This window comes from Somniosus microcephalus, chromosome 7 (assembly GCF_052327205.1).
Source record: "Somniosus microcephalus isolate GS21.2 chromosome 7, FLI_Smic_1.0, whole genome shotgun sequence".
NCBI lineage: Eukaryota > Metazoa > Chordata > Chondrichthyes > Squaliformes > Somniosidae > Somniosus > Somniosus microcephalus.
Window position 1 is genome coordinate 272,882,413 of NC_140993.1, and position 26,201 is coordinate 272,908,613.

The window sequence follows — 26,201 nt, forward strand, 5'->3', positions numbered from 1 at the left end:
ACCTCAACTCCACTTTCCCGCTCTATCAAAAAAAAAATTATCTACACGATGTTGATCTACTATGGAGAAGGAGTCTCATCCATGGCCACAACCATTTTGCCTTGCAACCCTTTTGGGAGGGGAAGTCAGCCCTGTCTCACCAGGCAGTCTACCTAGGTAGTGGACGAGAGAGCAATTGTGGAATCCCAGAGGATGGCTCTGTCTTGATTGGAGGAAAAAAGATGGTGATGAGGAGGGATATGTCGGCAGAGGAGCTAAAAACCAACAGAGTACTTTAACTTTATAATTCACCTGAATAAAATATCTACAGGACAAGTCACTGCTGTGATCCACAAATTGGCTGCCATATTGGTCTACAAAACGGTGACTACTCCAGCCCCAGAGTGCACTGAAATGATTCAAAGACATGAAAGCCGCTGTATAAATGCAAGTCTTTCCTTTGTTTAGACAGAAGTTAGCCTTGCCTCACCAGGAAGTTAGAGGCTATTTGCACAACTAAAACACAGTCGGATCTCCTGTTGTCTTTAAAATGTACCTAGCCTGTAAATTGGTGCCCAGCAAGAGGCAGGAACCTAATGAACCATCAAATAATCTGCACAACTGACCTCTTTTCCTGGAATTGTGACAATCGCCGTGAGCTTGTCTATGTCAATCTTAAATAAGTAAACCTAGAAAAGGAAATTAGAAAGCATTAGATTGCATCAACCTTAACTAGGCAGGTCACATTATAAATGAAAGATAAAACAACTGCGTTATTAAATGTCATCGCATAATAATTCCTCACAAATGTATATTGTTTCTTGGCAGTGTTCAATATAACTTTTGACACAAAATATGCCTTATTCACTTCTGTGAGTAGGTAATACTTAGATGAGTGTGTGGCTTTAAATTCACCAGATTGTATAATGTAGGGGTCATTTTATGTAATTGCACTCCCAGTGCAGAGTCCTGCCCACTGGGGAGCTCAATACAGAAAAACTAGCCTTATGTAAGTATGCTGAAAGATAGCATCGTGGGCGAGAGAGTTGGTCTATGCAATCGTATACAATGGGAGATTGGCCTTAAACAGCAGAGGCATCAGATTTGACAACAGATGCATATGCTAATTACAATTATTTAAAGGGCACTTTCTTCATAAAAAATTTCTTGGCAAACTTCTTTTCAGGGACGGGAGTGGGAAACAATCCTTGATGGCACTTTTGTAATGACACATCAAACACGAATGAGGAAAGTAACGTCACTGTATCAAGCCTCACCAAGCCCATGGGAAAATGCTTTCCAAATAATTTAAGCAAGTGTATTTCAAAAGCTCGTCCAAAATGGTTTAATAATCAATCTCGATTAAACACTGGCACCGTGTGTGCTATGGACTGTGGCACATAATTCATGCAGTTTGTACCGCTTCAAATCATTGATCTTTGAATAGTAAAATCAACAGTGAGTCTAAACATTTACTGTGTCTACTGGTGGACGATGATATTCATCATGTCATTGACGCGAAACCTGTTGGTAAACAACCCTGGAAAGGCAAAGGGCAATTGACAGTAAGTGACCACGGAGGGAGACACTAAGGTGCTCAAAGCCCTGGGCTTGGAGAAATATCGGTGTTTCCCTTCAAATATTAAATAATGAAGGTTTAGGTAGTGCTTCAATATTTATCTGTCACACACGGTATAATTAATTGCTATTTTGTTAACTGGGCTGTTATTTTTGTGTGCTTGTGTTTTACTCGTCCATCTCTTTTATGCTCCCAAATACCAGACATTATCCTCACCGATCAGGGTGAGCAGGTGAGCTGTGCTCAGGTGTTTACCTGTGTTGGTCTCTAACATGGGCAACGAGGAAGGGGAAGGACGGCATATGAGAGCACCACAATGTGATCTGCCTTCCGTTCTCTAAGTTTCATCGCCTCCATTTAATGCTTATCAGTAACACGGCAGGAACTGGAACCTGTCCACATAGGTCATTATGAGGGTAAACTCACGTCCCACCACTGCAGTGCAAAATGTATTCAATGAGCAAACATGCTGTCCTTCTGTCCTTGCAGGATTATTTAAGCCTCCGTTTTAAAAGACTGGAGAAATTTGTGACAGGAATGGCTGGCTGGCAGCCTGGTCCAAGCCAGCCCACTGAGGGGACTGTGCCCAAGTTGAATAATTAGCATAAGCTCCCATCACAGCTTTGGACCAGCAGTTTTCCTACTGGAGGATCTGCACAATGTAGCTGGCAGCTGAAATATAAAGGGATGTGCACACTTAAAGATAAGTGACTGCATATAAGGGTAAGTATATTTTCAGCTTGTATAAAGCTTCAAAAAAAATAAGCATGTTTACAAAGACTGAGGAGGAGATAGAGGGGAAAAGAATGCTAGGCACATCGAAGATCTAATGAGAGTCTATGGGCAAGTGACAAAGCAGTGCCTCATTTGATGACCAGCAAAGTGGGAATACTGTTGCATGAGGTGGAGTTGAGTACAGTTTCCCTGTTGGCAGTTAAGGGCACCCCAAAGGACAGCAATGCACCTTGCCCATCAGGACATGCCAACCAGGTTCAATGGTTGGCACAGTACGTCTGTGCCATCTACTTCCCCCTGTACTCTTGGGAACCCTAGCACCTGGGAAGCATCCTGCGCCATGTCTATTGCCTCCTTTCCACATGGCTTCCGTCACTTGTTTGATGCATCTGTGTACAACTAATTGACTGATTTGACATGTGCCACCAGTAGTGCCTTGGAAGGATCCGGTGTCGTAAATGTTTAAAGCACGCCTTCAGGAAGAGCTGTCCCTGACGTAAGAAAACTACTAGGCACTCGGTCTAAGCGTTAAACAAAGCTTTAATCAACAGTTTTACAACATGGAGGTCTAGTTGTGTCCTTCACTAGTTCCTGTTAAGAATGTCCTGCGCAAGCTGGGCCCGTGCCCGAGTATTTATACTCTCCCTGGACAGCGCCACCCGTAAGCTGCTCAGTATTATTCCATAAGTCTTTCTTTCATGAATGACTGATTCATGTCAGTCCTATTGCTAGAAGTTGCCTTCAGGTTGACCTCCAAGAAATGGCATAGCAACGTGACAACCTCCTTTGTGAATCAGAGGTGCTGAAAAAAACATCTCATCTGCCAAGGCCCAGGTTGGATTGCCTGACCATGTAGACACAGCTCCTAAGATGAGGACAGGTACATATATAACTCTTTCGGGATTGTTGCACCTGCATTTCTTGTCCCCTCATGAACTTGCCTTCCTCAGCTAGATTGCGCACCACAATCAGAATGCCAGAAGGAATTTCCATCCTCACTGCTTTGTTTGTATGCAAGCTGAACTGTAGCAGCAAGCTATAATACTGTAGGAAAGTACCACAAAACTACAAAAATGGAACACTACACAGCACCAAAGCTAAACAAGAACCAATGTTAAATGAAAAAAACAGAAGTTTTCAATCACTCTTTGTTCTAGTAACCTGCCTTTCGGAATCGAATTTCAGCCGGTCAGAGCTCTCATTTTATGTGGGTAACCTCAGCTTTAGGGGAGCAGATGGACAGAAACTGGTGATATGTGGCAAGGGAACTAGTCAAGCCTCTAATGAGGATAAGCTTGGCTCAGCAGCACTGCAGTCTCTGGCAAGTCCCTTCACTACAAAACAAGCCAATTCGGAGCCTGGCACAATTGGCCCTTAAATTTATGTCGAGGCGATAGGAGAGGAAGCAAAACAAAAATGCATCCCTATGTAATCAGTGCCTTCAGTTTGCAGGGGAATAGTAAGTAATGCAGTGGGATGATGCCGAGACTAAAACGGTAAGGTTCAGAAATGCACGATCCAGGCTCGGAACCTAGCCCACTGGGAACATACTGAAGGAAATCATGAAACCACAAGCCATCCAGATGTCCTCTCCATTAATTTTAATGGATGGAAAAATCATGGGGGAGCGCACACGTGTATTTTCCCAGCATGCACTCCTGGTGGTCAAAGCTCTTCACCTGGAGCACGCACCGTGACATTTACCCTCAAGTGCTGACCTGATTCCTTCAGCTTTCATGCGCTTGAGGTGGGCTTGATGCAGTTGGGCCTATTGACGACAGTGTGCTAATTGCAGACATCTCCCCAAAAGGGGCAGCAGAATTAGATTGATCTTCCAAAATCAAGACTGGAGAGTCTCTTAACAAATACTGTGTTGATATCAATCTCTTGAAAAGGAGTGGGTTCCAGCTCATTTCTGGCTTTAAATTATGGTTAGGTTAAGCGGGCCTGGGGTAGAAACAAAGGCTTTGTACAATAAGAAGTCTCCTTTGACCTGAACCACACGCCAGTAATAATATACATTAAATGAACACAACTAGAAAGCTTTATAATTGTGGCTGCTTTTCAAGAATTGGGTCCAGATGTTGCGAGCCCACCAGTTCAAGTAAAACTCTTAACACCACAAACAACATTATACAAATAAACAGTGACAAAATGCCCCCTTTATTACACAATTTCCCAGCTGCTTTTGAAAAATGAATGGAAGTGCAGCCCCACATAGGACTTTGTGGTCATTTGCGGCAAAAGTGGGCGATTGAATTGGTTACACTTCCTTAGACCTGTACCTTTCCAATGCCTCCATCCTGTGGGGCTCCTCCTACAATCTCCAAAGAACCGGGTTGTGTGAAATGGCCTGTAGCCACTGCATATCCTAGATGGAAAAGGAAGAGCGTAAGAAACGTGTGGTCCAGCTGGTTCAAATTAGCAGTAAGGCCTGTTTCAAGCGGCCTCCATTCCCCCCAACTCAATGTAAATAAATAGGTTCAGCAACTGCCTCGCAATTACGTTCGTCAGTGTGAACAGCGACTCTCAGGAAATCCAACGCAAATACTTAACTGCAAAAAAGGAAATGGGATTAAAGTAGTCTGTGATCTTATTTTGGTTGTTCTCCCATACATTTAGTAAAAATATTACAAGATTTTGGCACTTTAATTGAATACAAGTGTTCCAGTAAAGTCAATTTCCTATGAGACATAGTGAGGCTGGTGACTAAATTGCTACAGATATTTTATTGAAACTACGAAAGAATCCTGTGTGCAACGGTAAAATGGGTCAAATCGCAAATGTACAAAAAGAGTCTCTGGTCAAACGTGTGAATCCCACTCCCAGTGTGTGTGTGAAGTGGATCCCACTCCCAGTGTGTGTGTGAAGTGGATCCCCCTCCCAGTGTGTGTGAAGTGGATCCCCCTCCCAGTGTGTGTGTGAAGTGGATCCCCTCCCAGTGTGTGTGTGAAGTGGATCCCCCTCCCAATGTGTGTGTGAAGTGGATCCCATTTCCAGTGTGTGTGTGTGTGAAGTGGATCCCCCTCCCAGTGTGTGAGAGAAGTGGATCCCCCTCCCAGTGTGTGTGTGAAGTGGATCCCCCTCCCAGTGTGTGTATGAAGTGGATCCCATTCCCAGTGTGTGTGTGAAGTGGATCCCATTCCCAGTGTGTGTGAAGTGGATCCCCTTCCCAGTGTGTGCATGAAGTGGATCCCCCTCCCAGTGTGTGTGAAGTGGATCCCCCTCCCAGTGTGTGTGAAGTGGATCCCATTCCCGCTGTGTGTGAAGTGGATCCCATTCCCAGTGTGTGAAGTGGATCCCACTCCCAGTGTGTGTGAAGTGGATCCCCCTCCGTGTGTGTGTGACGTGGATCCCCCTCCCAATCTGTGTGAAGTGGATCCCACTCCCAGTGTGTGTGTGAAGTGGATCCCACTCCCAGTGTGTGTGTGAAGTGGATCCCACTCCCAGTGTGTGTGAAGTGGAACCCCCTCCCAGTGTGTGTATGAAGTGGACCCCCCTCCCAGTGTGTGTATGAAGTGGATCCCCCTCCCAGTGTGTGTGTGAAGTGGATCCCCCTCCCAATGTGTGTGTGAAGTGGATCCCATTTCCAGTGTGTGTATGTGTGAAGTGGATCCCCCTCTCAGTGTGTGTGTGTGAAGTGGATCCCCCTCCCAGTGTGTGTGAGAAGTGGATCCCCCTCCCAGTGTGTGTGTGAAGTGGATCCCCCTCCCAGTGTGTGTGTGAAGTGGATCCCATTCCCAGTGTGTGTGTGAAGTGGATCCCATTCCCAGTGTGTGTGAAGTGGATCCCCTTCCCAGTGTGTGCATGAAGTGGATCCCCCTCCCAGTGTGTGTGAAGTGGATCCCCCTCCCAGTGTGTGTGAAGTGGATCCCATTCCCGCTGTGTGTGAAGTGGATCCCATTCCCGCTGTGTGTGAAGTGGATCCCATTCTCAGTGTGTGTGAAGTGGATCCCACTCCCAGTGTGTGTGAAGTGGATCCCCCTCCGTGTGTGTGTGAAGTGGATCCCCCTCCCAATCTGTGTGAAGTGGATCCCACTCCCAGTGTGTGTGTGAAGTGGATCCCACTCCCAGTGTGTGTGTGAAGTGGATCCCACTCCCAGTGTGTGTGAAGTGGAACCCCCTCCCAGTGTGTGTATGAAGTGGATCCCCCTCCCAGTGTGTGTATGAAGTGGATCCCCCTCCCAGTGTGTGTATGAAGTGGATCCCCCTCCCAGTGTGTGTGTGAAGTGGATCCCATTCCCAGTGTGTGTGAGAAGTGGATCTCCTTCCCAGTGTGTGTGTGAAGTGGATCCCATTCCCAGTGTGTGTGTGAAGTGGATCCCACTCCCAGTGTGTGTGTGAAGTGGATCCCACACCCAGTGTGTGTATGAAGTGGATCCCACACCCAGTGTGTATATGTGAAGTGGATCCCACTCCCAGTGTGTGAGAAGTGGATTCCCCTCCCAGTGTGTGTGTGAAGTGGATCCCCCTCCCAGTGTGTGTATGTAGTGGATCCCATTCCCTGTGTGTGTGTGAAGTGGATCCCCCTCCCAGTGTGTGTGAAGTGGATCCCACTCCCAGTGTGTGTGTGAAGTGGATCCCATACCCAGTGTGTGTGTGAAGTGGATCCCACACCCAGTGTGTGTGTGAAGTGGATCCCACACCCAGTGTGTGTGTGAAGTGGATCCCACACCCCGTGTGTGTGAAGTGGGTCCCACACCCAGTGTGTAAATGTGAAGTGGATCCCACACCCAGTGTGTGTGTGAAGTGGATCCCACTCCCAGTGTGTGTGTGAAGTGGATCCCATTCCCAGTGTGTGTGAAGTGGATCCCACTCCCAGTGTGTGTGAGAAGTGGATCCCACTCCCAGTGTGTAAATGTGAAGTGGATCCCACTCCCAGTGTGTCATAGTGTCATAGTCATAGAGTTTTACAGCACAGAAAGAGGCCCTTCGGCCCATCGTGTCTGCGCCGCCCATCCATCCCTGTCCAGTCTAATCCCATTTTCCAGCATTTGGTCCATAGCCTTGTATGCAATGGCATTTCAAGTGCTCATCCAAATGCTTCTTGAATGTTGTGAGGGTTCCTGCCTCTACCACCCTTTCAGGCATTGAGTTCCACATTCCAACCACCCTCTGGGTGAAAAAGTTCCTCCTCAAATCCCCTCTAAATCTCCTGCCCCTTACCCTGAATCTATGCCCCCTTGTTATTGACCCCCCTACTAAGGGGAAAAGTTCCTCTTTGTCTACCCTATCTATGCCCCTCATCATTTTGTACACCTCAATCAGGTCCCCCTCAGCCTTCTTTGCTCCAAGGAAAACAACCCCAGCCTGTTTAGTCTTTCTTCATAGCTGAGGCGCTCCATCCCAGGTAACATCCTGGTGAATCTTCTCTGCACCCTCTCCAAAGCAATCACATCCTTCCTATAGTGAGGTGACCAGAACTGCACACAGTACTCCAGCTGTGGCCTCACCAGCGTTTTGTACAGCTCCATCATAACCTCCCTGCTCTTATATTCTATGCCTCGGCTAATGAAGGCAAGTATACCATATGCCTTTTTAACCACCTTATCTACCTGTTCCGCTGCCTTCAGGGATCTATGTACATGTACACCAAGGTCCCTCTGTACTTCCTAGGGTCCTACCACTCATTGTGTATTCCCTTGCCTTATTTGTCCGTCCAAAATGCATCACCTCGCACTTTTCAGGGTTAAATTCCATTTGCCACTTTTCCGCCCATCTGACCAACCCGTTTATATCGTCCTGTAGCCTGAGGCTTTCCTCCTCGCAATTTACCACCCCACCAATTTTCGTGTCATCTGCGAACTTACTGATCATACCTTTTACATTCTCATCCAAATCATTTATGTAGATCACAAACAACAAGGGACCCAGCACCGATCCCTGAGGTACCCCACTGGACACAGGCTTCCAGTCACAAAAGCAACCTTCGACCATCACCCTCTGCCTCCTGCCACTCAGCCAGTTTAGGATCCAACGCGCCAAGGCACCCTGGATCCCATGGGCTCTTACCTTCTTGACCAGTCTCCTATGCGGGACTTTGTCAAAAGCTTTACTGAAGTCCATGTAAACCACATCCACAGCATTTCCCTCATCCACCCCCCTAGTCACCCCCTCGAAAAATTCAATCAGATTTGTCAGACATGATTTACCCTTGACGAAGCCATGCTGACTATCCCCGATTAATCCTTGCCTCTCCAAGTGGAGACTAATTTTGTCCCTCAGAATTTTTTCCAATAATTTCCCTACCACAGATGTTAGGCTCACTGGCCTGTAATTCCCTGGTTTATCCCTGCTACCCTTCTTGTATAATGGTACTACATTAGCTGTTCTCCAGTCCTCTGGTACATCCCCTGTGGCCAGAGAGGTTCTGAAAATTTGTGTCAGAGCCCCTGCAATCTCCTCCTTTGCCTCCCACAGCAGCCTGGGATACATCTCGTCCGGGCCTGGGGATTTATCCACTTTTTGGCCTGCTAAAACCGCTAGCACCTCCTCCCTCTCGATGCTAATATGTTCGAGTATGTCACAGTCCCCTTGCCCGATTTCTATGTCCGCATCGTCTTTCTCCATAGTGAACACAGATGCAAAAAATTCATTTAAAACCCCGCCTACATCATCTGGCTCTACACACAGATTGCCACTTTGGTCCCTAATGGGCCCTACCCTTTCCCTGGTTATCCTCTTGCCCTTAATATACTTATAAAACATCTTAGGATTTTCCTTTATTTTGCTCGCCAGTGTTATTTCATGGCCCCTCCTCGCCCTCCTAATTTCTTTTTTAAGTATGCCCCTGCACCTTTTATACTCCTCTAGGGCTTCTTCCGTCTTTAGTCTTTTGTAACTGCCAAAAGCCCCCCTTTTATTTCTAATGCATTTTTGTATATCCCTTGTCATCCAAGGTTCCCTTTGCTTGTTGGTCCCACCCTTGACCTTTACAGGAACATGTTGGCGTTGTACTCTCTCTATTTCCCTTCTGAAAGTCTCCCACTGTTTTGATGTGGATTTTCCTATAAGTAGCTGCTCCCAGTCCACTTTGGCCAGATCCTGCATTATCATATTAAAATCGGCCTTCCCCCAATTTAGAACCCTTATTTCCGGGCCGTCTTTGTCTTTTTCCATGACCACCTTAAATCTCACCGAATTATGGTCACTGTCGCCAAAATGCTTGTGAAGTGGATCCCACTCCCAGTGTGTGTGTGAAGTGGATCCCACTCCCAGTGTGTGTGTGAAGTGGATCCCACACCCAGTGTGTGTATGAAGTGGATCCCACACCCAGTGTGTAAATGTGAAGTGGATCCCACACCCAGTGTGTGTGAAGTGGATCCCACACCCAGTGTGTAAATGTGAAGTGGATCCCCCTCCCAGTGTGTGTGAAGTGGATCCCACTCCCAGTGTGTGTGAAGTGGATCCCACTCCCAGTGTGTGTGAAGTGGATCCCACTCCCAGTGTGTGTGAAGTGGATCCCACTCCCAGTGTGTGAGAAGTGGATCCCCCTCCCAGTGTGTGTGAAGTGGATCCCAGTGTGTGTGAAGTGGATCCCACTCCCAGTGTGTGTGAAGTGGATCCCACTCCCAGTGTGTGTGAAGTGGATCCCACTCCCAGTGTGTGAAGTGGATCCCACTCCCAGTGTGTGTGTGTGTGTGAAGTGGATCCCACTCCCAGTGTGTGTGTGAAGTGGATCCCACTCCCAGTGTGTGTGTGAAGTGGATCCCATTCCCAGTGTGTGTGTGAAGTGGATCCCACACCCAGTGTGTGTGTGAAGTGGATCCCACTCCCAGTGTGTGTGAAGTGGATCCCACTCCCAGTGTGTGTGAAGTGGATCCCACTCCCAGTGTGTGTGAAGTGGATCCCCCTCCCAGTGTGTGTGAAGTGGATCCCACTCCCAGTGTGTGTGAAGTGGATCACACACCCAGTGTGTGTGAAGTGGATCCCACTCCCAGTGTGTGTGAAGTGGATCCCACTCCCAGTGTGTGTGAAGTGGATCCCACTCCCAGTGTGTGTGAAGTGGATCCCACTCCCAGTGTGTGTGTGAAGTGGATCCCATTCCCAGTGTGTGTGAAGTGGATCCCCCTCCCAGTGTGTGTGTGAAGTGGATCCCACTCCCCGTGTGTGTGAAGTGGATCCCACACCCAGTGTGTGTGTGAAGTGGATCCCACACCCAGTGTGTGTGTGAAGTGGATCCCACACCCAGTATGTAAATGTGAAGTGGATCCCACACCCAGTGTGTGTGTGAAGTGGATCCCACTCCCAGTGTGTGTGTGAAGTGGATCCCACTCCCAGTGTGTGTGTGAATTGGATCCCACTCCCAGTGTGTGTGTGAATTGGATCCCATTCCCAGTGTGAGAAGTGGATCCCCCTCCCAGTGTGTGTGAAGTGGATCCCCCTCCCAGTGTGTGTGTGAAGTGGATCCCACTCCCAGTGTGTAAATGTGAAGTGGATCCCACTCCCAGTGTGTGTATGAAGTGGATCCCACACCCAGTGTGTAAATGTGAAGTGGATCCCACACCCAGTGTGTAAATGTGAAGTGGATCCCACTCCCAGTGTGTGTATGAAGTGGATCCCACACCCAGTGTGTAAATGTGAAGTGGATCCCACACCCAGTGTGTGTGTGTGAAGTGGATCCCACTCCCAGTGTGTGTGTGAAGTGGATCCCACTCCCAGTGTGTAAATGTGAAGTGGATCCCACTCCCAGTGTGTGTGAAGTGGATCCCACTCCCAGTGTGTGTGTGAAGTGGATCCCACTCCCAGTGTGTAAATGTGAAGTGGATCCCACTCCCAGTGTGTAAATGTGAAGTGGATCCCACACCCAGTGTGTAAATGTGAAGTGGATCCCACACCCAGTGTGTAAATGTGAAGTGGATCCCACACCCAGTGTGTGTGTGAAGTGGATCCCACTCCCAGTGTGTAAATGTGAAGTGGATCCCCCTCCCAGTGTGTGTGAAGCGGATCCCACTCCTAGTGTGTAAATGTGAAGTGGATCCCCCTCCCAGTTTGTGTGAAGTGGATCCCACTCCCAGTGTGTGTGAAGTGGATCCCACTCCCAGTGTGTGTGAAGTGGATCCCACTCCCAGTGTGTGTGAAGTGGATCCCACTCCCAGTGTGTGTGAAGTGGGTCTCACTCCCAGTGTGTGTGAAGTGGATCCCACTCCCAGTGTGTGTGAAGTGGGTCCCACTCCCAGTGTGTGTGTGTGTGAAGTGGATCCCACTCCCAGTGTGTGTGTGAAGTGGATCCCACTCCCAGTGTGTGTGTGTGTGAAGTGGATCCCACTCCCAGTGTGTGTGAAGTGGATCCCACTCCCAGTGTGTGTGTGTGTGAAGTGGGTCTTCCTCCACTAAAAAGATCGTTTGATGTTTCTCATGGTTGGACTGCACAAGAGTAAACTTCCCAGTCTGTGGTCCCTGAATAAGCTAATAAACACTTATAAACTTATTTTGTTTCATAAACCCAAAGAAAGGGATTCAGCTTACCCACCCCCGGCCACAAAGCAGGCACTACACACCACCAGATGTGATGGTCCAGTCCAGCTTTCTTGTATTGTACAAGTCTGTGTACATCTTGCACAAATAACAAGCTCTTTGTCTTTATGCCAATGGCTGACTAGGTTGTATGTTCCTTGCATGACCTGTTTTGGCATTTTAAAATCCTAATACATGACAACCTATCAAAACTCAACAGTCCATCTTTCAATTTGTGAAGAAAAATAACAAATGGTACTTGGCTCTCTCCATAATTTGCTCTGTAATTTTTTTAAAAAGTCTCTGTAAATTATTGAGGACATTGCGAAGAAATTAAGATGGGTGATGCAAAACCACCTTGTATTCACTGCGTTCAACCCGCCAGATTATCGCCCTGACACAAAGTGGAAAATCTACCCACCCCCCAACCGGCCACCCACCCCGCCCCGCCCCCCCACCACCGACCCCCAACCGCCCCCCATGACCCCAACCGCCCCCCACCCCCCCACCCCGTGTACGGCCGTTTGCATGAATAGGACACAGGGCTCATCGATGCTGATCTATGGTTCTTCCTTTCTGATTCATGACATCTGACGGATACAAGTCTGTGGTGGAATTGATTTCATTCGTGGTGTTTACTGTGTGGCCTATTTATTAGCCACAACCTCAGGCCTCAGGAAATGTGGTCAATTCCTAAAAGTGGATGTGTTTTGGACAAAGTGTGACCATAATCATAGTTGCAATGCGGAACGGCTAGGGGCTTCCAACACATTGCTTAGCCTATGTGTCTACTTGGCACAGTTGGTAGTATTGGCGCTTCGGACTGGTGAGGCTGTTGGTTCAAGCACCACAAAGACAGCTCGCCTGACATTTCAGCGCACTGCTCGGAGACTAATGGTCAGCGTTTCGGGATTTGTCAGTGTTTCACGCCAATGGTCAGTTTTGGGGCTGTGTCGGTATTTCACACTGAGAGTCAGTCGACTTCAGCAGAATGTCATTAGTGCTCCCGCTCCACCGCCCCTTCGACTGATGTAATCAATATCTCAGCTTGCGGAGTCCACTGCCAATCTTGCAGCCAAGCACCCAGAGGCTGCTGGTGTCCCACTGACTCTATCGCTGTATTTACACAAATGTGATGTTGGCAGAAAGTAATTTTGCTTCACACCGACGCTGCAATATAATGGCCCAGAAATTCGGGTCCCCACGGGTGAGTACGCACGGGGTACTCACCCGTAAGCCCAACGAAAGTGCCGGTTTCGTGCATGCACTGCGCATGCGCGGGAAACCGGCACTTCCGTTCCCCTGAAAGAAGGGGTTGACAGGTGGAACGCGTGCGCCGGAGAGGCAGCGCGTGCGCATCGAACTTACGTTTTTTTTGCAGGTTTCTCCGGGAGGGTAAGTCTCCAGGAGTTACACTTTTAAAAAGCAGGCGCAAGGCCTGCTTTTAACAAGGTAAGTGGTGAATTAATTAAAATTAAAACATTTTTTCCACAGGTTTATTATTTTTAAATACTTTAAAGAAAGGTAAGTTTATTTTTAGCCCCGTTAGAAAATGTAATTAATTTTTTCAAAAATTTAAATTATTGTTTAAAATAGTTATTTCATGTAATTTATAGTTATTTTTAAAATGTGATGTTTTTTTTAATTTATTTGAAGTTTTAGTGATGTTTTGGGGCTTATAGTATTTATAGGTTTGACAGCTCTTCCTGTCAAACTTATGAATGAAGCATTCCCTGCTACCATTGGCTCTCCATGGCCCACGTGATCCCAGGGGACGCTTCGAACTAACTGCGCCCCTGGGATACGCAAGCACTGCAGTTGGAGGAGGCCCAGGATCGGAATCCCACGCCGGCCCACAGCTCAACGGCCGGCGCGCTAGTTAAGTGCAGGTCGGGGGCTTGCACCCGCGGGAAGCCTCCGACCCGAATTTCTGGACCATTGTAAATACAGCCTGAATCCAGAGTCAGGATCTGACTCTCACTCTGCTTCTCTTTGGATTCAATTCGTCCCTTAGCACCTGATTTATACTTCACAGTTTTAACGTTGCTTCAAAGCCCAAACTTGCTTTTCAGCAACTCTAAACTTGTTGTGCAAATGCACCCAAAGAGAACAGAGACAAAAATCAGTTTTCACCAAACGTTGCTGGGTTATCATTGAGAAGTCAAGTATCTTATACTTGTGCACGACAAGAGGCGGGAAGGTTTCCATTACTTACCAAGGTAACGGTAGTGGCTGGACCCAGTAGTTGAATCCTCAAAGTGATAATACTTGCCATCTTTCAGACTGTAAACTTTGACTGTACCAGTCCAGTAGTATGACCCAGGTGCCCCCATTACAACCAGGTCCTACAAAATAAGGCAGATGTTAAGCCCACTGAAGCGATGATAACAGTGTAGTGTTGTACACAACTGACGCTCACTCAACTTGGAATCGACGTGACTATTTTGCAGCCACTGCGCATGCTGTACTGTTGGCAGTGCGGGATTTGGCACAACGGCAAGAAATGTTATTGTTGTGATCGAAGTCTGGGCCTCGAGTTTCCGCAACCCGGCTGAAATCGGCCAGTCCAGCGCAAAAAGATTGCGGAATTTTAAACAAGCGTTTCGTTAAGTGTAAACCGAGTTTCCACAATCTTTTAACGCTGGTTTAAAAAAAACATTTCACCCAAAACCGGCCCCGCCCACAAAACTGGCAACGCCCCAGATTGAAGTAGTGAGCATGGCGAATTTTCAGCGATTGCGCCCCATTGCAGCTGTTCGAGGAGGGTCCTCAAATTCAGCTGGTTTTCTTAGGTGCTCCGACACTAGTAGGCACGTTTTAAAAGTTTTTACATGTTAAAACATATTTAATTAAGAAACTGACTAGTATACACCAATGAAACTAGTAAAGGGTTCACTATAGTTTTTCTCGTCATTTTCAATGATTTAAAATTGGGTTACTCACAGCTGGTGGACTAGACACTCTGATTAAAAATGCTGATTTTTTGTGATAAACCCATTTTCAGTTGTATTAAACAAACTGCACCAGGTTACCGCTCTTAAATACATCAATTAATATTTTTAATGCAAAAAAAGTAAAAAAAAACGATTACGTTCTATTACGCTGACAGATTGCATTCGTTCATGGAAGATTTTGGGGGAGAAATTCGGTATCGCCCCGTTTGGGGCACAATTATCGGCCGGGCGCAAAGTTTAGCGCCTGGTGCTAATTTTCGCCTCCGACTGCAAACTTGGCTTCTATCGCCCCTGGAGGTGATTGGAGCACTAAATCAGGTGCTACACACCTGTCTTAACACCGAGCAGCGAGGTGCTACCTCAGAGCGCTGGCGAAGCTCATGTGATGTCAGTCAGCAATGGAACACAGACACACTGGCAAGGCCAGTTCTTAAAGGGGAGGGTCGATCTTGCTCTCCATCCACATCCTGCTCATTGCAGCCTTGAATCTCGGCCTGGAGAGACCTGTACATCAAATCTGCTGGAAAGAACAATGGAGAGGCCCAGGGAAAGAGCTCAGAGTGCAGCCCCCATAGTCTCTTCTAAATCGATGAAAGGACGGTCAAATCAGAAAGAACCTGCAAAGTGCTGCTCAGTAACCAAAACTCCTTCACACAGTGTTGAATCTCTCCAGAAGTCTCTCTCTCTCTCAGAATGCGTGATGCAAAAATATCGCCGACATAAAAGGCAGGAAGCGGTCGCCTTTAAATAGCGCTCCCCCAGTCCCTTCCTGACTGCAAAACGCTCCCCTCAACCTGTTATTGCTAGCGGCAGGCGGAAAGACAGGGGGCGCCACTCAAATCCGGTCCAGGGAGCTACCGGGGCGTTGCGCGCTCAACTGACGTCACGATCTGCCAGCGCAGGAGATCGTGGCGGTAGTGTTCAGCACCGCCGCAAAATGTCTGGTCAATTTCGCGAGCGGCGCAAACATCGCCACGTCCAGGTGCTAGTTGCTTTGCGCCCCATTCGCGCTAACGGGAGGCGCAAAGCAACTGAATTTTCCCCCCATAATATTTGTGATTATGCAAATAGGTTTGGGTGGAAACTTGAACCATAACTTCACTTTGGCAAACCAGCGCGATTTGTGCCCAGATTGCCGGATCGCGCCCCAAGCGGAAACTCTACCCACCACCCACCCCCCCTCCCCACCCACCCCATTGGAATTTTTGATTCTTCTATTTCCATTTTTTGTTAATCTCCAGTAGGCCTTTCAGCAGCACTGAATTATTTGAATAGTTGTTTAAATATCTCAAATTACTGGACTAAGAGGCCATCAGCTGTCACAAGGTACATAAGTTGCATATCGAGATATAAAGACAGACAGGCATTGGAGTTAGTTCTGAAGCTCATGAAGCCATGGAGTCAGGTGGTGGTGGTGGGGGGTGGGGGGCGACACTGCTGGCAGTGACGGCCTCGGTGATCTGGTCCCACATCGTTCTGTCTGAAGGGCCTCCTGGCCCTCTGTGGGTAGAGGACCTCTCTTGCGGTGTTGACCCCCCTGCACATACCTCGAGTGCTGCGTGCAAGACCCTGGGTGCCACTTCCCTGACTTGCTGAGCCATTTTTATTGGTGCTGAAGCGTTTTTAGCTGACAGGGAGTTCCATCCTAATTTATAAATCTTCACCACTCAGGAAGACGATATTTAAATGAGCAGAGAGGACAAGTGTCTGGAACATTTTTTTTGCAGTTTTGTGCCATTTCAAGTTAGAGAGCATTTGCTTTGGCGTCCAGTGCTGAGCTAATTTTAATGGGAAAACAGACAATGTGAAAATTCAGTGCAGACTTCATTAACAATGATCTTAAAAAAAAACTAAAGGGCCAATTTATAAAATCGAATCACCAGTGTTCAGATTTACTTGCCCTCATAATAAGAGCATTTTCTTTCAGTTCCATCCCCCTTTCTGAAGTGCAGAAGGACCTTCAAGTTGTCACAGTCGCCCTGAAAGGAAGCATCATTATATGAAAGCGTAGGGTTTATATAAATTCGCTCTCAGGATGTGGCCGATGCTGGCAAAGTCACATTTATTGCCTTGAGGAGATGGTGATGAGCCTTCTCCTTGAATCACTGTAGTCCTTGTGAAGACGGTGCTCCCACAATGGTTTCAGATCGGGAATTCCAGGATACTGAGCCAGTGATTATGTCCTTCTCGGTGTTGAAGATTGTAGGGAAGGGAAGTGAAGTGAAATAAGTTGCTGCAGTGCATCCTGCACAATGTTCATACTATAGCCACAGTACGCCAGTGACGGAGAGGTGGTTATTAGCTTCAGTGACAGAAGCGCTGATCAAGCAAAGTGCCCTGTCCTGGAGGGGGTTGACTTTCTTTTGTGTTGTTGTGGTTACACCCATGCAGGCGAGTGGTGAGTATTCTATTATATTCCCGACTTGAGCCTTGTAGATATGGAGAAGCTTTGAGGGGTCAGGAGGTGAGCCACTCAGTACGCAGACTTTCCACCCTTCCCTCACCTTCACATGGTCCATCTCCGACTCTTCCCTTCCCTTCCTCGACTTCTCTGTCTCCATCTCTGGGGATTGGCTATTTACTAACATTCACTACAAGCCCACTGACTCCCACAGCTACCTGGACGATACTTCCTCCCACCCCGCCTCCTGTAAGGACTCTATTCCATTCTCCCAGTTTCTCCGTCTCCACCGCATCAACTCTGATGATGTCACCTTCCATACTAGTGCTTCCAACATGTCTTCCTTTTTCCTCAACTGAGGATTCCCCTCTACCGTGGTTGACACGGCCCTCGACCGTGTCTGTTCTATCTCCCACACTTCTGCTCTCACCCCTTCCCCTCCCTCCCGGAACCGCGATAGGGTTCCCCTTGTCCTCACCTTTCACCCCACCAGCCTCCACATTCAACGGATCATCCTCCGTCATTTCCGCCACCTCCACCGTGATCCCACCACCAAACGCATCTTCCCCTCACCTCCCCTTTCAGCATTCCGAAGGGACCGCTCCCTCCGCGACACCCTAGTCCACTCCTCTATCATCCCCAACACCCCTTCCCCTTCGCCTGGCACCTTCCCGTGCAAGCGTAGGAGATGCAACACCTGCCCTTTTCCCTCCTCCCTTCCCACTCTCCAGGACCCCAAACACCCCTTCCAGGTGAAACAGCGATTTACTTGTACTTCTTGCAGTCTAGTATACTGTATTCGCTGCTCACGATGCAGTCTTCTCTACATTGGGGAGACCAAATGCAGATTGGGTGACCGCTTTGCGGAACACCTCCGTTCAGTCCGTAAGGGTGACCCTGAGCTTCCGGTCGCCTGTCATTTTAATTCTCCGCTCCTCTCCCACTCAGACCTCACCGTCCTTGGCCTCTTACACTGTTCCAATGAAACTCAACGTAAGCTCGAGGAACAGCACCTCATCGTTCGATTAGGCACTTTACAGCCTTCTGGACTCAACATCGAGTTCAACAATTTCAGACCATAACCTCGGTCCCCATCCTTTTTTTTTGCCATTTATTTATAATTTCTCTCTCCCACATGGCAGCTGTTGATCATTCTGCCAGTGCCATTTACATTTCATCTAGAGCCATCTTCAGTTTCTTAACTTGTCCCATTACCAGCTCCTTTTGCCTTGCACCATCATCCCTTTTGTCTCTTAATCTCTCGTGCCTTCCACCCTATCACAGACCTTCCCTTTTGTTCTTTCCTCCCCTACACTTGCTTAAAAACCTGTTCCATCTCCAGCTTTTTTCCAGTTCTGACGAAGGGTCATCGACCTGAAACGTTAACTCTGTCTCTCTCCACAGATGCTGCCTGACCTGCTGAGTATTTCCAGCATTTTCTGTTTTTATTTCAGATTTCCAGCCTTCGCAGTTTTTTGCCTTTGTACTCAGACTCTGCCCTGCTCTTGCAGCAACAGTGTTGATATGGGCGGTCCAGTTATGGTCCTGGTCAGTGGTGATTCCCCAAGCTGTTGATAGTGCGGGGGGGGGGGGGGGGCGGAAAGGGGAGAAAGCGACAATGGTAGTGTCATTGAAGGTCGGGAGAGATTGTTGGGTCTTTTCTTCTTCAAGCTGGTTAATACCTGGCTCTTTTGTGGTGTGAGTGTTACTTGCAACTTGTCAGCCCAAGCCGGAATGTTGTCCAGATCGGGCTGTAGGTTGGCATGGGCAGCTTCATTGTTGGAGAATTGTGAATTGGCGCTGCACACTGTGGAATTGTCAGTAAACAGCCCCAGTCCTGACCTTATGACGGAGGGAAGATCATTAACAAAGCAGCTGAAGATGGTTGGGTCTAGGACATTGCCCGGAGGAACGCCTGCAGTGAGGACAACCACAACTATCTTCCATTGTGTCGGGTATGATTCCAGCCATTGAGGGTTTTCCCTTTGACGCCCTAGTGACCTCAGTTTTGAACTCCTTAGTGCCATACTTGGCCAAATGTTGCCTTGATGTTGAGAGCAGCGACTCTCACGTCTCCTCTATCATTCAGTTCTTGCATCCATGTCTGGATCAAGGTTGTGACAATATCTGGAGCTGTGGGGTTCGGGTGGAACCCAAACTGAGCATCACTGAGCAGGTTATTAGCGACTAGGGGCTGGATTTTACCAGCCCCGAGGAGGCGGGACTGCTGGGAAAATGGGAAAAAATTGGGAGTGGGTCCCAACCCCGCTCCCAACCTGCATCCGAACCAGCTTCGCGGGAGGCGGGTCCCCGACTCGCGCAGCGACCCATCTCCGAGGCGGGAAGGGGATTAGAGCCAATGAACTGCCTGTTAACAGATAGTTAACAGGCAGTTAAGCGGCTTTTCACCATTTTAAGCCTGCTGATGCGGCCTTCCCGACGTCGGGAAACCCGGCGAGGCGAGGCGAGGCGAGGCGAGGCGAGGCGAGGCGAGGCGAGGCGAGGCGAGGCGAGGCGAGCAGCGGGTCTGCGCGGTGAGAGGGGTCGAAGTGTCAGCTGTAGAGGTGAGTGATGGGTGCAAGTGTGGAGAGGTAAGTATAAGAGGTGAGTGTAAAGTATTGGAAACAGTTTCCTTACCTTTGCTTCTTTCTGCAGGCTTCAACCTTTGAGGATCCGGAGGTGCCTCATCTCAACGGCAGAGATGACAGAATGGCTGCTGCATTCTCAGATGCAGCAGCCATCTACTTTCTGCTGAGGAGAGAGGTGTTGATGAGCCTGTGTGCAAGGGCTCACCTTAGAACTGAGATTGTCGGTGTCTGACAGCTTCTCAAAGCTGTCAAACGCTGACAAATCATCTGTCAAAAATTTTTCGACAGATGGAGCATCATACACTTACAGGGCGGGCTTAATAAGGCCAATCAAGGGAAATTAGCATGGGTTGGTCAGACATCGTTGGGGCGGGACTGAAACCTGGAAACCAGAAGTCCCGCCTCCAGCACGTCTCCATTGAGAAAATCCAGCCCTAGGGGTCACTTGGTGACTCTACTGATGACTCCTTCCATCACTTTACTGATAATGGGGAGGAGACTCATAGGGCATTAACTGGCCAGGTTAGATTTACCTGGGCAATCTTTCACATTGTCAGGTAGATACCCGTGTCATACCTGCACTGTAATAGTTTTGTTAGGGAGCGGCTAGCTCTGGCACACAGGTCTTCAGCACAACAACCAGGATTACTGTCAGGGTCCATATCCTTTACTGTGTCTAATGCACTCAGCTGCTGCTTAATGTCACATGAAGTGAAGCAAATCAGCTGGGAATTAGCATCCATGATGGTGGGGACTTTAAGAGGGTCATCCAATTAGAATTTTTGCTTGTGGATGCGAGCAAACACTTCAGCCTTTTCTTGTAATTGTGCTGGGCTCCACAATGGCTGCAGATGGGGATGTTCATGGAGCCACCTTAGAAACACAGAAGATAGGAGCAGGAGTAGACCATTCGGCCCCTCAAGCCTCCTCCGCCATTCAATGAGATCATGGCTGATCATCCAAATTCAGTACCCTGTTCCTGCCTTCTCCCCATATCCCTTGATCCCTGTAGCCTTAAGAAATATATCTAACTCCTTCTTGAATATATTTAATGAATTGGCCTCTACTGCCTTCTTTGGTAGAGAATTCCATAGGTTTACCACTCTCTAGGTGAAGAAATTCCTCCTCATCTCTGTTCTAAATGGCTTACCCCTTATCCTTAGACTGTGACCCCTGGTTCTGGACTCCCCGGCCATCGGGAACATCCTTCCTGCATCTAGTCTGTCTAGTCCTGTTAGAATTTTATAAGTTTCAATGAGATCCTCTCTCATTCTTCTAAACTCCAGCGAGTACAAGCCCAATCGACCCAATCTCTCCTCATACGTCATTCCTGCCATCCCAGGTATCAGCCTGGTGAATCTTCGCTGCACTCCTTCCATGGCAAGAACATCCTTCCTCAGATAAGGCAACCAAAACTGCACACAATACCTTCTCCTGTTAGTTGTCTGAGTCTCCAGCCCCATTCTTGATTGGATGTGGTAGGGCAACAGAGCTTAACTCTGATCCTCTGGTTGTGGGGCTGCTTAGCTCTGTCCTTAGTCTACTGCTTTTAGTAGTTAGCGTCCAGGTAGCCCTATGTGGTAGCTGTTGGCACGTTCTTCTACACTCTTCATTGAAGCAAGGTTGATCTCCCAGCTTGATGATAATTGAGCGATGTGCTAGACCATGAGGATACAGATTGGTGGTAGCCATTATTGGCAGTTACATTGTATAATAGCGTTTCATGGATGTCCAGTTTTCGACTGCTAGATTAGTCTGGTCCATTTAGTACTGTGGTAGTGGCATACTATACAATGAAAGGTGTCCTCACGGTAGACTTTGCAATCACAAAGACTGTGCAGTGGTCACTCCTGCTAAAGCTATCATGAACAGATGTGTGCGACAGGTAGGGTACTAGGGTGCGATCAAGTAGGTTAATTCCTCATGTTGCTGTCACCGCCCGATACAGGCCCAGTCGAGAAGCTATGGACTCCAGGATTCAGCCAGCTCAGTCTGTGGTGGAACTATCCGTCCATACTTGGTGATGGGCATCAAAGTCCCCGCCCAGAGTACTCCAATGAACGTTCAACATTGAGTAATACTGATTCAACAGTTAAGGGTGGGTATAGGTAGTGATAAGCAGACATTTCCTTGACCTTGTTTGACCTAAGCCATGAGACTCCATGAGGTCTCGAGACAATGTTGGGGGGCTCTCGGCCCTTGCTGACCGACATTGGCTTCCGGATCAGCAACGCCTAGATTTTAAAATTCTCATCCTTGTGTTCAAATCCCTTCATAGCCTCGCCCCTCCCTATCTCTGTAACCTCCTCCAGCCCGACAACCTCCGAGAGCGATGTGCTCCTCCAATTCTGGCCTCTTGCGCATCCCCAATTTTAGTCGCTCCACCATTGGCGGCTGTGCCTTCAGCTGCCTAGGCCCTAAATTTTGGAATTCCCTCCCTAAACCTCTCCGCCTCTCTACCTCTCTCTCCTCTTTTAAGACGCCCCGCAAAACCTACTTTGACCAAGCTCTTGGTCACCTGTCTTAATAGCGCCTCGTGTGGTTCGGTGTCAAATGTTGTCTGATAATCGTTCCTGTGAAGCACCGAGAGACTTTTACTACGTTAAAGGCGCTATATAAATGAAAGTTGTTGTTGTTGAAAGTTGCAATATATGTCGGAATTTTTCTTCATTCTTGAACTTTGTAGCAACGGATTTGCTTGCTAAGCCACTTCGGAGGGCATTAAGAGTCAACCATATAATATAGAACAGGAGTCACATGTAAACCAGACTGAGTAGGAGCGACAGGCTCTCATCCACAAAGGAAATTAGTGAACCCATTGGCTTTTGATGATAATCGTGGAAGCTTTCAGTTATGTTTCTTTAGCTGGCCTTTCTCACATAGAATACAATGTAATGTTGTGCCTCTGTTTTATAGGTCGCCATTAACACCTATAACAGTGTCCAAAGCACGTTAGTGGCAAATGTAATTCCTCCCAGCTGTTTTTCTTGTGAAACTTGTCCAAATCTTACTACAGAATCTGCTTCCCAAGAGTCTGTTCCAGAAGCTGCAGGCAGAGATCACTGGTAAGCTGGCTTTGGATTCAGGAGGATTATTTGTTTTACCCCTTTGCTTCTTTAAGTCATTGAAGGAGAAGTCGAGCTTTATTTCAAACAAACATCTTCATCTAAGAGCCATTCACTGCTACTGGAGGGTTTCTAACTCTGGTATTGTTGGAGGTTTCATCCCATGACCTTCTGCCTCTAACCACTCGCGTCACTGGTCTCCCGCCACATCCATCTGCACAACGCACCACCTTCCCACGCCATTGGTAAGCGAGCAGGCACTTTGTTACCCAATTAGATCATTCTTGACCGTCAGTCAAACGACCTTTTCTTTCATCTCCAATATTTTTTTTTATAACTAACAAACAAAAACATTCAAAGAAAAAGGAAAACACAGTTTTTAATACCCCTAAGATTTTTCTCCCAAGGTTGCTTGCAGTTGTGTCCGGGAGGTTAATCTTTAATAAAAACAGAAAATGCTGGAAATAATCAGCGGGTCAGGCAGCATATCTGTGGCGAGAGAGAAACAGAGTTAACGTTTCAGGTCGATGGCAGTTCGAATGAAAGTTCATCGACCTGAAAAGTTAACTCTGTTTCTCGCTCTACAGATGCTTGCCTGACCTACTGAGTATTTCCAGCATTTTCTCTTTTTATTTCTGATTACCAGCGCCCGCGGTATGTTTACTTTTTGGATTAATCTTTCATTCTTGGAGACTCGAGGACAATCCGAGCCGATGGCAAATTTACTCACTACCCTTCAGCTCCTACCTGTCCAGTTAATGGTGCCATTATTATTTTTTTAATAAAACCAGAAAATGCTGGAAATGCTCAGCAGGTCAGGCAGCATCTGTGGAGCGAGAAACAGAGTTAACGTTTCAGGTCAATGAACTTTCATTCAAACTGCCATCGACCTGAAACGTTAACTCTGTTTCTCTCTCTCCACAGATATGCTGCCTGACCCGCTGATTATTTCCAGCATTTTCTGTTTTTAATCTTTTTTAAAATAATGGCGCCATTAACTAGACAGGTCATTGCTCAGCTCGTGCTCTAGGTGGCTCTGCATTTGGAGTCAAAATTCCTGTTGCTTCAGTTGAGCAATTCACCTCCACTGCCAAAATTCACAAGGCAATTAATTGTTGGGGGTAAAAAAAAAATATTCTTGCAGCTTCCGAGACCGCCCACACCAGCTTGGCCAAGCAGTTGACACACTGCCTCCGATAAACAGAGCACTTGGTGCAGTCATCAGTGATTCACGAGGGCGTTTGTTATGTTACTGTTGCCATGGACACTGGGAGTAGGTGTGCGAGCTAAAAAGTAATCTGTAAAAAAAAAGCCACTCGAAATTTATGTAATAAAAAATTCTCAATGGAACCCCAGCCAGTTTTTGTGCTGAAGTATTTTGCTCTAAATATGTAACTTTAATATACAGTGGAGCTACATGAGGATGCACTGGCCCGTGTTAAATAAAATGTGGTTCAGGCGATCCAGTGCTACAGTACATTGATTCATAGCGTTTGCTACAGTTGGCCAATGTGGCGAGCTCCCACTCTTAACCAGGGTGTCGGGGGAGCCAGGGGAAAATTGGAAACATTTAACTTGAGGTGGATTCACACTCTCCAGCTGCCAGCCAGCTATGAAGCTGCTTTGAAAAGGGACTGGGCGTGGGGCCGACTGGCTGAACGTGCAGTCTGGAGCACCGGGCATTATGGGAAGAATGTAGCTAACTCATGAAACAGCAGCAAAAATAAATGGGAAAAAGAGGAAAACAAGAGATAAATTTAAAACAGCAGTTTGATAGAAAATCACCGCGCCATGATGACACCTTGCCTTGCGCTGCTTTCATACAGTAAACAGATTTCCTGTCAAACAGACTTCTCTGTAAAGCTGTATAAATCTTTAAGCCATGCTCCAAATCATTAACAAGTATTAGAGCGTGTTAGCAGTCGTGGTGTGTGGGGTTTCTCAGTTGGATTGGTCCTGTTTATTGTTACTTCTGCTACAGGTGAAGAATGCCGTAACAAAGAGCGGCTTCTGGTGTAAACCTGAACAGGAAGCAGATGTTTAATTGTTCAGGGTGTGCAGTATTTTGTGTTAGCAGCTGGTTCTGAACTGAACACCCATGCACTACCAGAATGATGCCCCGACGATATATATTTTTTAAAATCAGTCAAATAACAACAGCATTTCTATGACGCCTTTAATGAAGGAGATATGAGTAGGGGGAGAAAAAGCTTGGTGGTTTTTAAGGAGAGTCATAAAAGAGAGGGAGTTGGAGAGGCGAAGGGGTTGAGGAAGGCAATTCCAGAGCGTGGGGCCGAGGTGGCGAAAGGCATGGCCGCCAATGGTGGGGCAAATGGAAAGGGGATGCAAAAGAGGCCAGAGTCGGAGGAATGGAGAGATCGGGGGGGGGGTTACAGAGATAGGGAGGGGCAACACAAAAACATCAGGATAAGGAATTTAAATGAGGAGTTGGGGGACCGGAAGTCAGTGTCGGTCAGAGAGCACAGCAGTGATGGATGAGCAGAACTTGGTGTGGGTTAGGTTACAGGCACCAGTGTCTAGGATGAGCTGAAGTTTACAGAGGTGGAGGATGTGAGGCCGGCCAGAAAGTCATAGGAATTGTTGAGGCTGGAAGTGACAAAAGACAAGGGTGAGGATTGCGGTAGCAGATCGGCTGAAGTTGGGGGGGGGGGGGGGGGGCAGAACACTCTGAACAACAACATAATAGTTTTTCACCATTTAAAAAATATTCTGTTTTTCTATTCTTCCTACCAATGTGAATAACCTCACATTTGCCCACATTGTACTCCATCTGCCACCTTATTGCCCACTCACTTAACCTGTCTATATCTCTTTGCAGACTGTGTCCTCCCCAAAGCTTACTTTTCCACCTAGCTTTGCATTGCCTGCAAACTTGGACACATTGCACTCGTGTTGTAATGTAGGAAGCATGGCAGCCAATTTGCGCACAGCAAGCTCTCATAAACAACAATGTGATAATGGCCAGATAATAGACTTCAGGATGACACAGACAGGATGGTGAAATGGGCAGACGCAGGGCAGATGGAGATCAATGTGGAGAAGTGTGAAGTGATGCGCTCTCTGAGGACTAATCTGGAAAGACAGTAAACTATAAATGACACAATTTTGAAAAGCGTAGTTGAGCAGAGAGACCTTATGCCCATTTACACAAATCCTTAAAGGTGGCAGGGCAAGTTTATAAGATGGTTAAAAATGCATTTGGGTTACTTAGGTTTATAAATAGAGGCATAGAATATAAAAGCCAAGAGATCATCTCTATATGGACTGACTGGATTGCTCTACAGAGAGCCGGCACGGACTCGATGGGCCAAATAGCCTCTTTCTGTGCCATTATGATTCTATGCATCCAAGAACTTTATAAATCACTGGTTAGGTCTCATCTGGAGTATTGTGGCCAATTCTGGAAACTACACTTCAGGAAAA

At 47.5% G+C, this 26,201-nt stretch overlaps 1 protein-coding gene across 3 annotated transcripts in view; it reads right to left on the minus strand.

Moving 5' to 3' along the window:
- Positions 1 to 26,201, minus strand: part of itga9 (integrin, alpha 9) — a 539,537-nt gene that overhangs the window by 456,147 nt on the left and 57,189 nt on the right. For all 3 annotated transcript variants that reach the window (XM_085993779.1, XM_085993778.1, XM_085993777.1), the window contains exons 6-8: positions 13,965 to 14,094; positions 4,579 to 4,664; positions 606 to 668 (exon numbers count right to left, since the gene is read on the minus strand). In XM_085993779.1, coding sequence (XP_085849905.1) covers positions 606 to 668; positions 4,579 to 4,664; positions 13,965 to 14,094 — 279 coding nt within the window. The remainder of the gene's footprint in view (positions 1 to 605; positions 669 to 4,578; positions 4,665 to 13,964; positions 14,095 to 26,201) is intronic.